The sequence below is a fragment of the Gekko japonicus genome, unplaced genomic scaffold (genome assembly GCF_001447785.1).
Source record: "Gekko japonicus isolate JY-2015 unplaced genomic scaffold, Gekko_japonicus_V1.1 scaffold53, whole genome shotgun sequence".
NCBI classification, from domain to species: Eukaryota; Metazoa; Chordata; class Lepidosauria; order Squamata; family Gekkonidae; genus Gekko; species Gekko japonicus.
This window is the reverse complement of record NW_015162474.1, coordinates 1,700,400-1,712,879: the sequence shown is the minus strand read 5'-3', so window position 1 is coordinate 1,712,879 and position 12,480 is coordinate 1,700,400. Positions and strand designations below refer to the sequence as shown.

General features: G+C 41.4%; 1 protein-coding gene across 1 annotated transcript in view; it reads left to right on the top strand.

Annotated features, from left to right (window-relative positions):
- The window catches only part of NUP107 (nucleoporin 107kDa), a 41,830-nt gene that overhangs the window by 4,184 nt on the left and 25,166 nt on the right, over positions 1 to 12,480 (top strand). The window contains exons 3-12 of the mRNA XM_015405708.1: positions 1,168 to 1,254; positions 1,582 to 1,697; positions 2,096 to 2,228; positions 2,722 to 2,825; positions 4,340 to 4,467; positions 5,234 to 5,282; positions 5,610 to 5,681; positions 6,201 to 6,289; positions 7,682 to 7,760; positions 9,630 to 9,743. Of these exons, the coding sequence (XP_015261194.1) occupies positions 1,168 to 1,254; positions 1,582 to 1,697; positions 2,096 to 2,228; positions 2,722 to 2,825; positions 4,340 to 4,467; positions 5,234 to 5,282; positions 5,610 to 5,681; positions 6,201 to 6,289; positions 7,682 to 7,760; positions 9,630 to 9,743 (971 nt within the window). The remainder of the gene's footprint in view (positions 1 to 1,167; positions 1,255 to 1,581; positions 1,698 to 2,095; positions 2,229 to 2,721; positions 2,826 to 4,339; positions 4,468 to 5,233; positions 5,283 to 5,609; positions 5,682 to 6,200; positions 6,290 to 7,681; positions 7,761 to 9,629; positions 9,744 to 12,480) is intronic.

Here is a 12,480-nt window from a genome sequence, read left to right as displayed (position 1 = left end):
TTGTTGAGAATAGATCCTGTTTGTCAGTTGTTTGCATTGATCAGCTGGAGATAAACAGATAAGTGTTTGGCTTATGATGTGATGAGTCTTCAGCTGTCACAGGTTTCCTGCAAAATTTACCTATCCCTAATATACACTTGGAGCTGCGGTGGCTCAAGTGGTTAAGACACTGAACTGCAGGCTGTGGAAGGTCAGTAGTTCAGCAGTTCAAGACCCAGGTGCCGCAAGACGGGGTGAGCTCCTGTCTCTAGTTCTAGCTCCTGCCAACCTAGCAGTTCGAAAGCAAAACATTGCAAGTAGATAAATAGGTACCACTTGGGTGGGAAGGTAACAGCGTTCCGGGCGCCTTGGTGTTTAGTCATGCCGGCCACATGACCACGGAAACGTCTTCGGACAGCGCTGGCTCTTCGGCTTTGAAACGGAGATGAGCACCGCAACCCTAGAGGCGGATTCGACTGGCTTTTAAGCAAGGGAACCTTTACCTTTTAATATACACTTGCCTTGAAGTATGTCTCATTGAACTCAGTGGAACGTACTTCTTGATGTATTATCAGTTTTTCAATGGCTTGTATTTTGCAGCAGTAAGTGATATTTCAATGATAGCAAAATTATAGCTATGCTGAAGAGAAGGGCAGCTGTACAATTCAAAAATAAATTTTTGCTTTGAAATTGGAATCAGTTTCTCAAAACATTTTCTAAGAGAAGTGGACACAATTTTCTAGGCTCTGCAGAGAATGGGTATCACCTCCTTAAAGTATGTGCAGCCGTTTTAATAAGTGCATACGTATTCTGAAGTAAGTTCCATTGAATTAGTGGGGTTTGTTTGCAAGAGCTGAATACTGATCATGCTCTCTTCATGTCTGGGTTTTTATGCTTCTGTTTACTTCCTGTACTTGGGATAGAGTGATGTGAGCAAAACAAAAAACCCCAAAGATTTCTGCTTCAAGAAAACAGCAATTTAAATTTCAAACAAAGGAAGAGAAGCGTAAAAATGTGAGAAAATAAGGAATATGTTTCAATTGGTGATGAGAACTAAAGTATTAAGCAATAACTTCACAGCAAAGGCAGGTTTCATGGGGGGATTTGGAGAGAGAGACAGGTGGCATTGTGTAGTGAATCTGTCTATCAGACTTAGAATATTTTTCTTAGCTTTCTTTCCTTTCCCAGTCCTTGCTTGCTTGGATGAAAGTTTAAGTGGTATGATGACTAGGGGTCCAGCAGTTCACAGGACTCCAGGATTGATGTCTTTCTCTTGTAAGTTCCTTTTAATGTATTGCTTTAGTTTATGTACGTTTAAAGTAATTTTTTCCAGGGATTTTTAATAACCCTTTCTATATATGGTTTTATGTGCACTATTTCCTGTTGTTGTTTTTAAGGAAGTTAAAGTTTAAGATGGAATATTTTAGCACTACACATACTACTGGATCTCTAGGAAAGCTTAACATTTCACATACAAGAAAGCATTTGTATTCACTAGTTTCTTGGATATGAGTTGATATGTCTTAATGTTGGGGAAGGGGGTTGAGGAAGCTGAAAAAGTATTTTTCTTCCGAAAAGCATTTTACATTTTTTAAATTTAAGTTAGTCCACAGAGCCGGAGTGCCATGAAGCCACCCAACCTGTCTACAATGTTGGGCACAGGAGTAAAGTCTTCTTATCTGACGCAAACTCCTGGACATCTTGGAAGCATGTCTGTGGTAAGATCATGCTAAACAGTAATCGCCAGCATGTGTCTAACACACCTTTCCTCCCTCTTAATCAGAGTTTCTAGCCCTTGTGGCTGTGAATGAAAAATGTAACTATAATAGTAGCATATATAAACAGCAGCTGAAATAAGTTCTTGGGAAATCTATAAGTGTTTTCAAGGGCTCAGCTGATTTTAACGGCTCCTCCTTTTAGGATAACAGTAACACTTCTATACAATTCGTGTACATCATGAAACTCTGATTAGCTGCTATTGGAAAGAAAATGCACCTTGTTTTGGTCAGCTTTCCCCCGCTCCCCATTTATATAATAAGCAATTATAGCCTAAGGTCTAGGCAATACACTGAGATTAACTGGGTTTTTATCTGTTGTATTATGCTTTAATTTTTAGTTAGATGACAGTGATTGGACGACTGCATTCACCCCTCCACATTCAGGTGTGTTCACAAATTTAGAGTACAGTACAGCAGAGGATGTCACTAAGAGTGCTGTTCTACTGAATGAGGATGATCCTGGGGAAGCAGGTCAGAGGTCACTTTTTAATTTTGCCCTTTCTTTGAATATGTGTTATAGTACCAATGCTGTACCTACCAATAACCCATGGGGAAGGGGGTAGAATTAATATGTAGTGTATGGATGATTCAGTAAGCAGTAGATCCGTTAAAGAGTTAGGGCTGGGCTAGATTGTCTCTTGTGATTATTGTAGGAAAACAACTGGAAGAAACATTTGTAAGCAACTATCATGCCAAACGTGTCACTTGTGATTTAAATAAATTGGAAGAAGCTAGGCACACTCCGTTCATTTTTGCAGGATTTTTTGTTTGATTGCTTTGAAAGGTTTTGAAGGGATTACAACCCGACGTTGACTTTGATTTTACTATTACAAAGAACATCTGCATCAGAGGCTTTTGTTACAAAATATGTTTTGAAATATTTAATTAGGGTTTTATGTAAACTGCAGTGATAAAACAACTCTAAGGCAGCCATTCTAATCTAATTTTTTATTGATAATTCTAGCTACCAGGAGCATGTACTCTGATTTTTTGCAGTCCCTTTTAAAGCACACTTCAACTACAGTCTTTGAACTTGTAGATGAGTATGAAGAGATTTGCAGTAGCCAGGTATATTATATTACATTATTTTTACTCATTCAGTACTTGCTTTCATTTATAAAACATAGAGCTTATGTTCTAAATGTGACAATAAATGGTGCAGTATAGGGGGAAGAAGTCTGTAGTGCAATCCTAAAAAGAGTTATGCCCATCTTTTTAGGATTGCACTGTTATTCTTCCAGTTTAGGGATACTCTCATGTAGCCTGAGCATTGTTTCTATAAGGAAAGGTTTAAATGACATACTCATCGATAAGCACCTAGTCTTTAATTCCCAAAATAAAAAGTATGCATTCAGATATCATGATAAACCACAGTTTATAAACTCTGCTGTGATTACACTTTGATTTATTGTTTCAACCAAATATAGGCTGCCCAACAGCCAGTTGGTTGGTGGGAGCTAACTCATGATTCTAGCTTGTTAACTTGTAGTTAGCACTGACTGTAGTTTCTTGTCATCAGCTTGTTAACATATGACATAGAAATTGCTCCACACACATCATTGTTGTGCTCAAAAGCACTTCTTAGCCCACCTACTACCATATTTTCCCTTTCATAGAGAGTTCTCTTTTCAAGTCAGCCTTTATATCTCAAGCCACGTAAGTCAACCCTTTTACCATGTCTTTTCCTTTCCTGCGGTGAGGAAGGTTCCTATCTATACAAGGGCACAGTATGACTGCAAGCGCCTGTAGACCGGAGTCCCCCTGTGATGCCCATGCAGCCATGTCTCCACCCCACCCAGGGATGGACCGTGGTGTATTCACATTGTCCAAAGATGAGTTAGCACTCCAGAGATGCTGTGGTTTCCCCTTTTATTGACTAGCTCAGTTCCAGTCAGCAGTGTCCAAGGTTAACAGTCACCCTGCAGCCTGGCTTGTTTGTCCCTTATTACCTCCGCCTAATTCCATGCAGGTTCTTAGGCCTGTTTCCCCTGGTGAGGTTCTTCACCTGGCCTTGATAGCTCCTAGCTCTGGCCACCTCATCTTCTGGCAGCGTTACCACTGGCAGTAGCTAGGCTACCCAGGCCTGGCCTTGTGATAGTTGTGGCCTCTTGGCCCAGAATGATGCCTTCCTACTCCAGAGGAGTTCTGTGTCCCTGCCCACTGTAGAGCACTCCGGTCAGGCTGGACTCTCTCCTTCCCTGTTCCTAGCTGATCCCAGCCAGGTTCCTCACCCCTACCCTTTTAATCCTTTTCATGAACCTGCCTGGTTCTTGCTGCCCTGTGCATACTCCTTTGTCCTCTATTAGGTCTGGAGCTGGTTGTACCTTTTCCTCTCTGGTCCTGCCATGTCTTTACTGATCCTCAGGGTGCCTCCTTCTGCCCAATTGCTATGCTGCTGGCATGCTTAGGGCAGAGCCCCTGTTCTACACCTTCACCCCCTGGGCTGGGGTGTCTTAGGATGTGATACCCCCCTCACATTTTTCCTTGTGATTTAAGCACTGTAATGCTACTGTAAAAATAATATAAAAGAAACATAATAAAAAGCCCAAGTAATAATCCAAGTTCTTTTTCATTATCATCAGGTAAACATTCTACAAAAAATAGTTTACCGAGCAACACCTGGAATGCAGAAGTTTTCAAGGACTGCCAGTGTTTTGTGGCTTCTCAAACAAGAGATGGTAACATGGAGACTGTTGTCCTCGATGTACAGGTAGTTCCGCTGAAAGGCTACTTGATTCCTTTACCAGGTCATTAATTTACTGTATTGTGGTCAGATTGTAGATCTGGGCACTAAAGAAAGAATAAACATCAGTTGACTACTTTAGTTATTTGCACTTAGTAGATACACATTTTTAATAAGTGCTGGATAAAACGTAACATAGTACAGTAAGAAAACAGATATCGTTTTTCTGTATTAGGGTTAGATGAGTTGCATAGACCTATCACATATTTAATGCTTTCTCATGTGGAACACTTTGGGAGCGGGTTGCAGACCTAAGTGAGAGATTTCTGGAAACCTTGCTTAAAGCTTTCTGTGGTATTTGCTTCAAGGGCTTATTGCCTTTCCCAAAGTACCAGCTGAACACTGAATTTTTCTGAAGGGCTCAGGGCAGATGCTTTGGAAGGCAGCTCAAGCCCTTCAGTAAACTCCACAGAGAACTCTACATGAGATGGTGATCTTGGTAATGTTGTTTGTGTTTCTTAGGCATCCCAGTGAAAGGAGGTGAGTTGTGGGGGTTGAGTGGGAATGGCGGACAAGGAGAGACCACAGCAGCAGCAGTGTGGGGCAGGGAGGAAGATAAAGTAGGGCTCCCTATCAGGATCCTCTGCATGGTGTAACTAGATTGTACCCAAATATTTTTATTTGAATTATGTATGCTTCTACTGGATTTCAGTGGATTGTATTTACCTATTAAGAGATGTTAAGATCCATGTTAAACTTTCAATATTGTTTTTGCTCTTTGCTTTAAATGTAGGGATAGGATACAGTCTGCTCTAGAAGATGAAAATATATTTGACCTAGTGGTAAGTTTTGTTAATTTCAGCCATTTTCTATTAACTGATGCCTTAAAGTTTTAAGACATCTTAGTTTGTTTTTATCATGGTGTTGCATTGTTCAAAATGCAAATAAAAGAGGAAAATACAAACAGAATAAAACTTTTATGAAGGGAATTAAACCAAAGTGATGGCACTAAACATTTAAAACAGCTGATACATGGAGGTCAATTAAGCACTGTACTCACATTGTTGAATACTGCAAAAATGTCCAAAACATTTCAGTAGCAAAAACATTAATATTTATATGATGATTCTTGATGAATTTTTTTTTAAAGTGGACCTCTTTTCTTATAGGTTATAAATGCTAGTGAAAAGACTGCTGTGAACAATCTGTTCCAGAGAGATTCATTGGTTCGGCAAAGCCAGGTATGACATAAGCAAGATTTTTAAGAATAGAGATATAGTCCTGTGTAACTGCTTGGGGGTATGTATGTTAAATGCTACAGGATTTGCTTCCAAGTAAATGTGCCTTGGATCTCGCTGTTGCAGGCCCTGCTGCCTCATAATGATGACATTGCATATTGTTGGTTGTAATAACAGTGAACTGAAAAATGAGAGTGAAGCAGGATTGTTTGTTTGGTGCTTAACATTATTATCTAAAATGGGAATAAACGGCTGTGCTGCAGTTGCTTTTTATATACAAAAGAGTAAAAATTAGATAATATTGAGATTATGTAGAGGAATTCAGTCTCAGCTGCTGTTCTATGCACACTTGCTCCCAGTAAGTGTCTTGAAAACTGGAATTAACTCCCAAGGAAATATATGCAATTTAGCTCCTTTTAATGTATCTTTTTGAGACCTGGAGTGGGGATGGAAACTGGAGAAGAGTAGGTTGTTCTCTTGTTTTGTGTTCCTCCTCTTTAATTTAATTAAACTTAATTTCAGTTGGTGGTTGACTGGCTAGAGAGCATTGCCAAGGATGACATTGGAGACTTTTCTGATAATATTGAGTTTTATGCAAAGTCTGTGTACTGGTAAGTTATTGGCAACTACTGAGTCTTCATGTTCATCTACATCTTACATTAATGTCACTACCAGCATCAAACTACTTATTAGAATGTTGTTTGAAAACTTTAAAAATCATGCTATCTTTAAAACTTCTGTTTTATACTAAAGTTGGTAGAGCCTGTTGGTTTAACCATGCAAGCTATCAGTGGTCTGTTTTTATTTTGTATGTTTTTATGCTTGGCTGGGTTTTTAGTGCTGGATTTTAATTAATAGCTTTTAATATTTGTTTTTATTTTGTAAGCCACGTTGGGCAGATTCCTGGAAGAGGTGGCATAAAAGTTCTCTAAATAAATAAATAAAGCAAAATCTATTGAAGTACTGAACCAGGTTTTGTAAGCGGTTGCCCCTTATAAGCACATAGTGAATATTTTCAGGATTAATTCCTAAGACTACAGACCTATGCATGCATACCAAAAACCGCCTTTCTCCGCATGTTCCCCAGAGAGCACTGCGATCAGGATCCCAAAACCGTCTGGATCTACCTAGCCCAAAGGAAGTCAGGTTGATGGCAACTAGGACTAGGGCTCCGTCCTGCTGGAATGAGCTTCCTGCCAAGATCAGGGCCCTGCGGGACCTTTCACAGTTCCGCAGGGCCGTGAAAACAGAGCTTTTTAGGCAGGCGTTCCGTTAGGAGCGGCGTCTTACCAGCAGCGCCCTGTGTGAACTCTGATCCAACATGACTTAGCGCGGTGGCACCGCTGAATGTGTCCTTAAACTGCACTTTATTTTTATCGCCATAGAAGTGATGTTTTAAATTGATTTGTTTGTGTTTTAAATGATTTATTCTATTTTATCAATTGTAAAATGTATACTGTTTATCAGCTTTGTGGAAGCCGCCCTGAGCCCGCCTTGGCGGGGAGGGTGGGGTAAAAGTTAAATAAATAAATAAAGAAATAAAATAAAAAGTAAGATACGTTGAACTTAGTTGGCCTTAATTCTCAGTAGGCATGCTTAAGAACGGACTTTAAGTCAATGTGGGATAGGAAAAAGATCTCCTTATGGATTAAGAAGGCAGAAGGAAAGGATAAGATCTCATAAAGCTAGTTTGGACAATCAACTGAAATCAGGGTTTGTGAGTCACAGCACATAATCTATTATAGTTTACCTGTATGGTTTGGGAGGGTGTTAGCCATTTAACTAATCTGTTACAGCTTTTAGAGATTGCAGTAATTGTGAGCTGCCAATACTTCTGGGCTGTATTTAGATACTACTGGGAGTTAAGGTACAACTCGTAGGCCAGTTGTTGCTCGTGATCCATTTATGTTCTGTTCAAATACTGTTTGATTTAGATGTTTTGAAAATAAATTCTTCAGTATACTAGTCAGTGCTGTTGACATAAGGATATGCTTTGCTTTCAGGGAGAATACTCTACACATCTTGAAGCAGCGACATTTAAACACATTCTGTGGAAGTTCACGACCAATAATAACTGAATTAGTAGGTATAATTTAAAGTGGTTAAATGTCTAAATTAGGCAATGAGCGATTTTAGTGTGTGATGAAATTTGCTCAAGGCTCATGAAAAATTTCCTTTTTAAATCGAGAAATGGTGCCTTACTTTACCAGTAATGTGACGTGGTCAGGAACAAACGGAGTGTTCTCCCATTTTCTGAATATTGCCAATTGCAATATCCAATTTCGATGTTGCGTCAATTTATTTTTTGGGATAGATGCATTTGTTTTATGTACACAGAAGAATATTGTTGACAGATTATATATATCATGTTGGAAGATGAGCTGGTTGTATGGCTGATGAGATCATGCTTGGTAACAATGTTGCCGGAATCAATACAGGGTGAAAGTTTGCACTTGCCTGTGTTGCAGGATCTGTTTTTTGGGCATGTGAGTAATTGTTGCCATTGAGTAGCTGTTTTAAATTAGGGAACTGACTTGGAAGAAAGATGTGTCTACCTACTTTCTCTAAGTGGAAGGATGGGATTATCAAGCAGAATTGAATTATAATGATGGAACTAAATAACCGGCTTTCAGACAGATACAATAGAGAATGGATTACAAACAAGTGACTAAGGGTGCGTTCAGACGGGGCATTTATACCGGTATAGATGCCGGTTGGAATCGGTGTACTTACGGGCGATCACACAGCGAACATCTGCCTTCCGTTCCTAACCATTGCAAACAGCCTTTAAACCATTGTATTCTGCTACTAGGTCCCCAACTGGTGGTATCCTGAGTGCACCGGTTCCAACCGCATTATCCCCCGTCTGATCGCTCTCCGCCGGTGTAGAGCTACTTTCATTCGGAAGCCCAAGGCTTCCACTTTTCGGCCGCCTTTTTTTTTTTTAGTAGGTGATGTGCGCTTGGCCCCCGTCGTTAATAAATGAAAAAAAAGGTTGTTCTGTGCCTGTGCAAAGCCGCCTCTTCTCCTCCTCCCCTGCCCGCCGCTACTGTTGCTGCAGCCGCTTTTGCTCTGGCTGCGGCTGCAGAGTGTTTTCTATGACTCCGCTGTGCCCTCCTCCTCCTCCTCATCCCTCCTTCCTCCTCCTCCTCCTCGGCTGCTGCTGACTAACTCTCCTCCTGGGCACTCTCCCCAGCCGAAACGGGTCACACGCACGCAGTGCCAGCCCCAGATGGGGCAGCGGCGAGGGAGTGGAGTTCGTCAACTGGCGGCCGGCAGCGGGCCTGACTCGTGCGTGCAAAAAATAAAATGAGAGGGAGAAGAGGGGAGGGGGCGACGCATGTGCAAGGATCTCTGCCCCGCCTCCCCTGCAGGAGCTGGCAGTGCTAGGACCATCCCCGGGATACTGCCTGCCCAGCCTCACTTGCCTGCGCTCTTCACCCCCCTCCCTCCTTCCCAGCTCCATTTAATCTGTAAAAAAACAAAAAAAAACCACGCGCCCCGAGAGCTGAACGGCAGCCAATCATCTTCATTATAACGAAGCCTGCCTATGCGCATGCGCATACTATGTAAAAAATTTAAAAACCTGCCGATGCACTCTGCTGAGTGCCTGAAGTGTGGACAGGCATATTGCAATGTGCTGCGCAGTCAGGAGGTGATTGTGATCGCGTTTCTTCTGGATCAAACTGCTCCGGTTCCAACCGGAGCAGTTTATGCCAGCTAAAATGCCCCGTCTGAATGCACCCTAAGAGTGACAAGAATTAGAAAACTCTTGTTTTATCCCCCCCTCCCCCCAATTCACAGAGAAGAGCAGAATCTTAATGGTAGCATAGGGAATAAAGAAGGACCTGGCAGAGGAATCCTTTGCCATTTTCAAATACTTTCATAAAATGAGTAAGTGGGGAGAATCATGTTTTCACAACTCTGAGTCAGTGCTGTTTTCATATTTAGGACCCAGACGCTCCAATAAGGCAGAAACTGCCACTTGATGACTTGGATCGGGAAGATGATGCACGGTTGCTGAAGTTCCTTTTCACACTTATTAGAGCTGGAATGACTGATGAAGTAAGCCTCAAATCTTTCTTAGGGATTTGCATATGTGTATACTGTATCTGCTAAACTTCCGCTAGTCTAAATACAGGGGTAGGTAAATGGGGAATATCAGAGACTCAATAGATGAAGTATTTGCCCAGTTTAATTAGAGGGGAATTGGCTGTAATTTATAACACCTTTCCCTCAGATAAGCCTGTTTTCTATGCTGAATTCAAGGAGGCAGTATATGACAGATTTAGATTAAGTGCTGATTACTTCAGGAAAAAAATTAGAAGCCTGATTCCTCAGAAAGAGAAGTCATTTAAATCATTTAGTGCCAAGTTAACAGACTGTTTTGACAAATGAATTTCATTGGCCAAAGCTAACTCTAAAGAGGGAATAAGGGAATTGATGATTTTAGATCGATTTCTTTTTCAACTTCCCTCAGAGATGAGATTTATAGTGAAAGATAAGCTTCCAGAGAATGTCAAACAGGCAGCAGAATGAGCTGATAAGCTAATGCTTAATAGAGGAGGTTGGGATCGGTATGACAAGAAAGACGGCCGTTATAAATCAGCTTTCAAACCAAAGGTCCAGCCACAGAGAAGTTCAGACTCAGAGAAAAGGAAAGGAACATATGAGAGAACTGAGATTACAAAGAGACAGGATAGAAATATAGAACAAAACAAAGGGAGTTACTGGAGAGACAGACAATGCTATGTACGTGGGCAAACAGGGCATATTTCCTATCAGTGTGCAAAGAACCAACCCAAACAGACTAGCCCTGAGCATACACGGAGACTCACTAGATTTACCTCAGAAAATGAGAGGGAACAGCCTACAGGCTCCAATGGTACAGCAGAGACACCTGAAAAGTCCAGTAAAACCACTCCCTCACCCATAGCTGAAGAAGCAATTTATTTGTGTGGAGTAAAGATAGATAAAACTGGTCAAGATACTGAACTGAGAGAAATAATCCAAATAAATGGGAGAGAAACATTGGCCATTCTAGACACTGGAGCTGCAGTAACTCTTGTCAGAGAGGAGTTAATTAACAAGGAAAATATGCTTCCAGACAAACATATCTCCTTAAAAGGTGTTTGGGGAAATTCTAGAAGTGTGCCATTAGCCCAGCTAAAAATCATCTGGAGGGGAAAAGAGGGCTATTTCCCTGTCGCCGTTGTTTAAGACGAGCAAATACCAGTGATATTGGGGACGATATGTTATGGCAGATAAAGCAAAGATTCAAATCTTTATAGACTCTAATGAAGTGCTGCAAGATAAGCCAGTAGAACAGACAAGCCAGTCCCTAGGTATCTTAGCAACCAATACAATTGATACATTTCAGGAGCGAGAGGGAAATCAGGCCTCACAGACTCCTGTCAGTGTTAATGAAAATTCCCAACTTACTGAAGTAGGGAAAAATAAAAACTCTGAAGAGTTCAAGAGAGAAATTAAGACAGACCCTAAGTTAAAAGTCATAAGAGAAAAAGCTAACCAGTCAGAAGTTGACACAGAATGTGAACACTTTATGTGGGAAAACGAGCTAATTTACAGGGTTTGGAAACCAAAAGGGACCAAGTCAAATTGGGAGCCTGTAAAACAGCTAGTTGTTCCCAAAGTAATATAGACAAGCCTTGATGGAGATGGCACCAGCAGTTATACATGCTTTGGGAAAATTCACAGGGTATACACTGGACCTTTCTGTTGTCTTTGGAGTTGGTACAGAAACACCAGAAGAAAATTGCACAAAATTGAGCAGTGAGACCAAGAGGACAGCACCAAGTATAATATACATTCCTAATGTTCACTTATGGTGGGAGAAGGTTGGACACACACTACAAGCTACATTTACTACACTGATGCAGAACATTCCATTGTTTGCTTCAGTTTTGCTGCTAGTAACATCAGATGTGTATCATGCAGCTTTGACAGATGAGGTACAAGAATTATTTACTATTGATTACGGAGAAGTCTTTAATGCCTACTTGCCTACCACTGAAGAAAGAAAAAAATTCTTTGTAGATTTAATTCTCTATCAAGCCGCTAAACCTCCTGCATCAAAAAAGAAAGCAGTTTTGCAGGTTTTAGAAGTACTACTGGTAGCACCAGGGGTTGTTTGGGGCTGGAGTGTGCCGGAACACTGCTCTGGAAGCCCAGGAGCAGACACAAATGGGGGTGGTGGCAAGCCCCACCTTCAGCTCCCCGCCCTCAAGCTCCTCCTCTAGAGTCGCGCCATCTTTCCATTGTATTCTATGGCCCCATAGAATACAATGGAAAGACGTGACTCCAGAGAGAAGTGGTTTAAACTTTAAACCCCTTCTCTCTTCGCTTCCCCCCCACACCTTGGCAAGCTGGCTGGGGAAGCAAGAAAGGGGGGGGGGAGGCATCTTCAAAAGCCAGAGTTCTGTGTGTGAAGTTTGAAGAGCATGGTCTGTGTGACTATGGAATTTTGCTTCTATTCTGTGTGAATAAGGCAAACCGTTTAGTCTGAGTGACTATAAGAGCTCATTCTGTTCTGGGTGAATAAGACAAGGAGATTAGCCTGTTTAGCATGCGTTCTCGTTCTCTATATATATATATATATCTATACACACACACACACACACACATATACAAGAAGCATGACCTATGATACTCACAGGGGGGAGTATTCCCCACGGCTCCCAGCCTGCAGAAGCAGGAGAAGGTCCTCACTGAGGAGGAGGAGGCCGCAGGTGAGCCCAGCACAGCAGCAACGACAGCAAGCCCTGCCCAGGTCCCAGCTGCC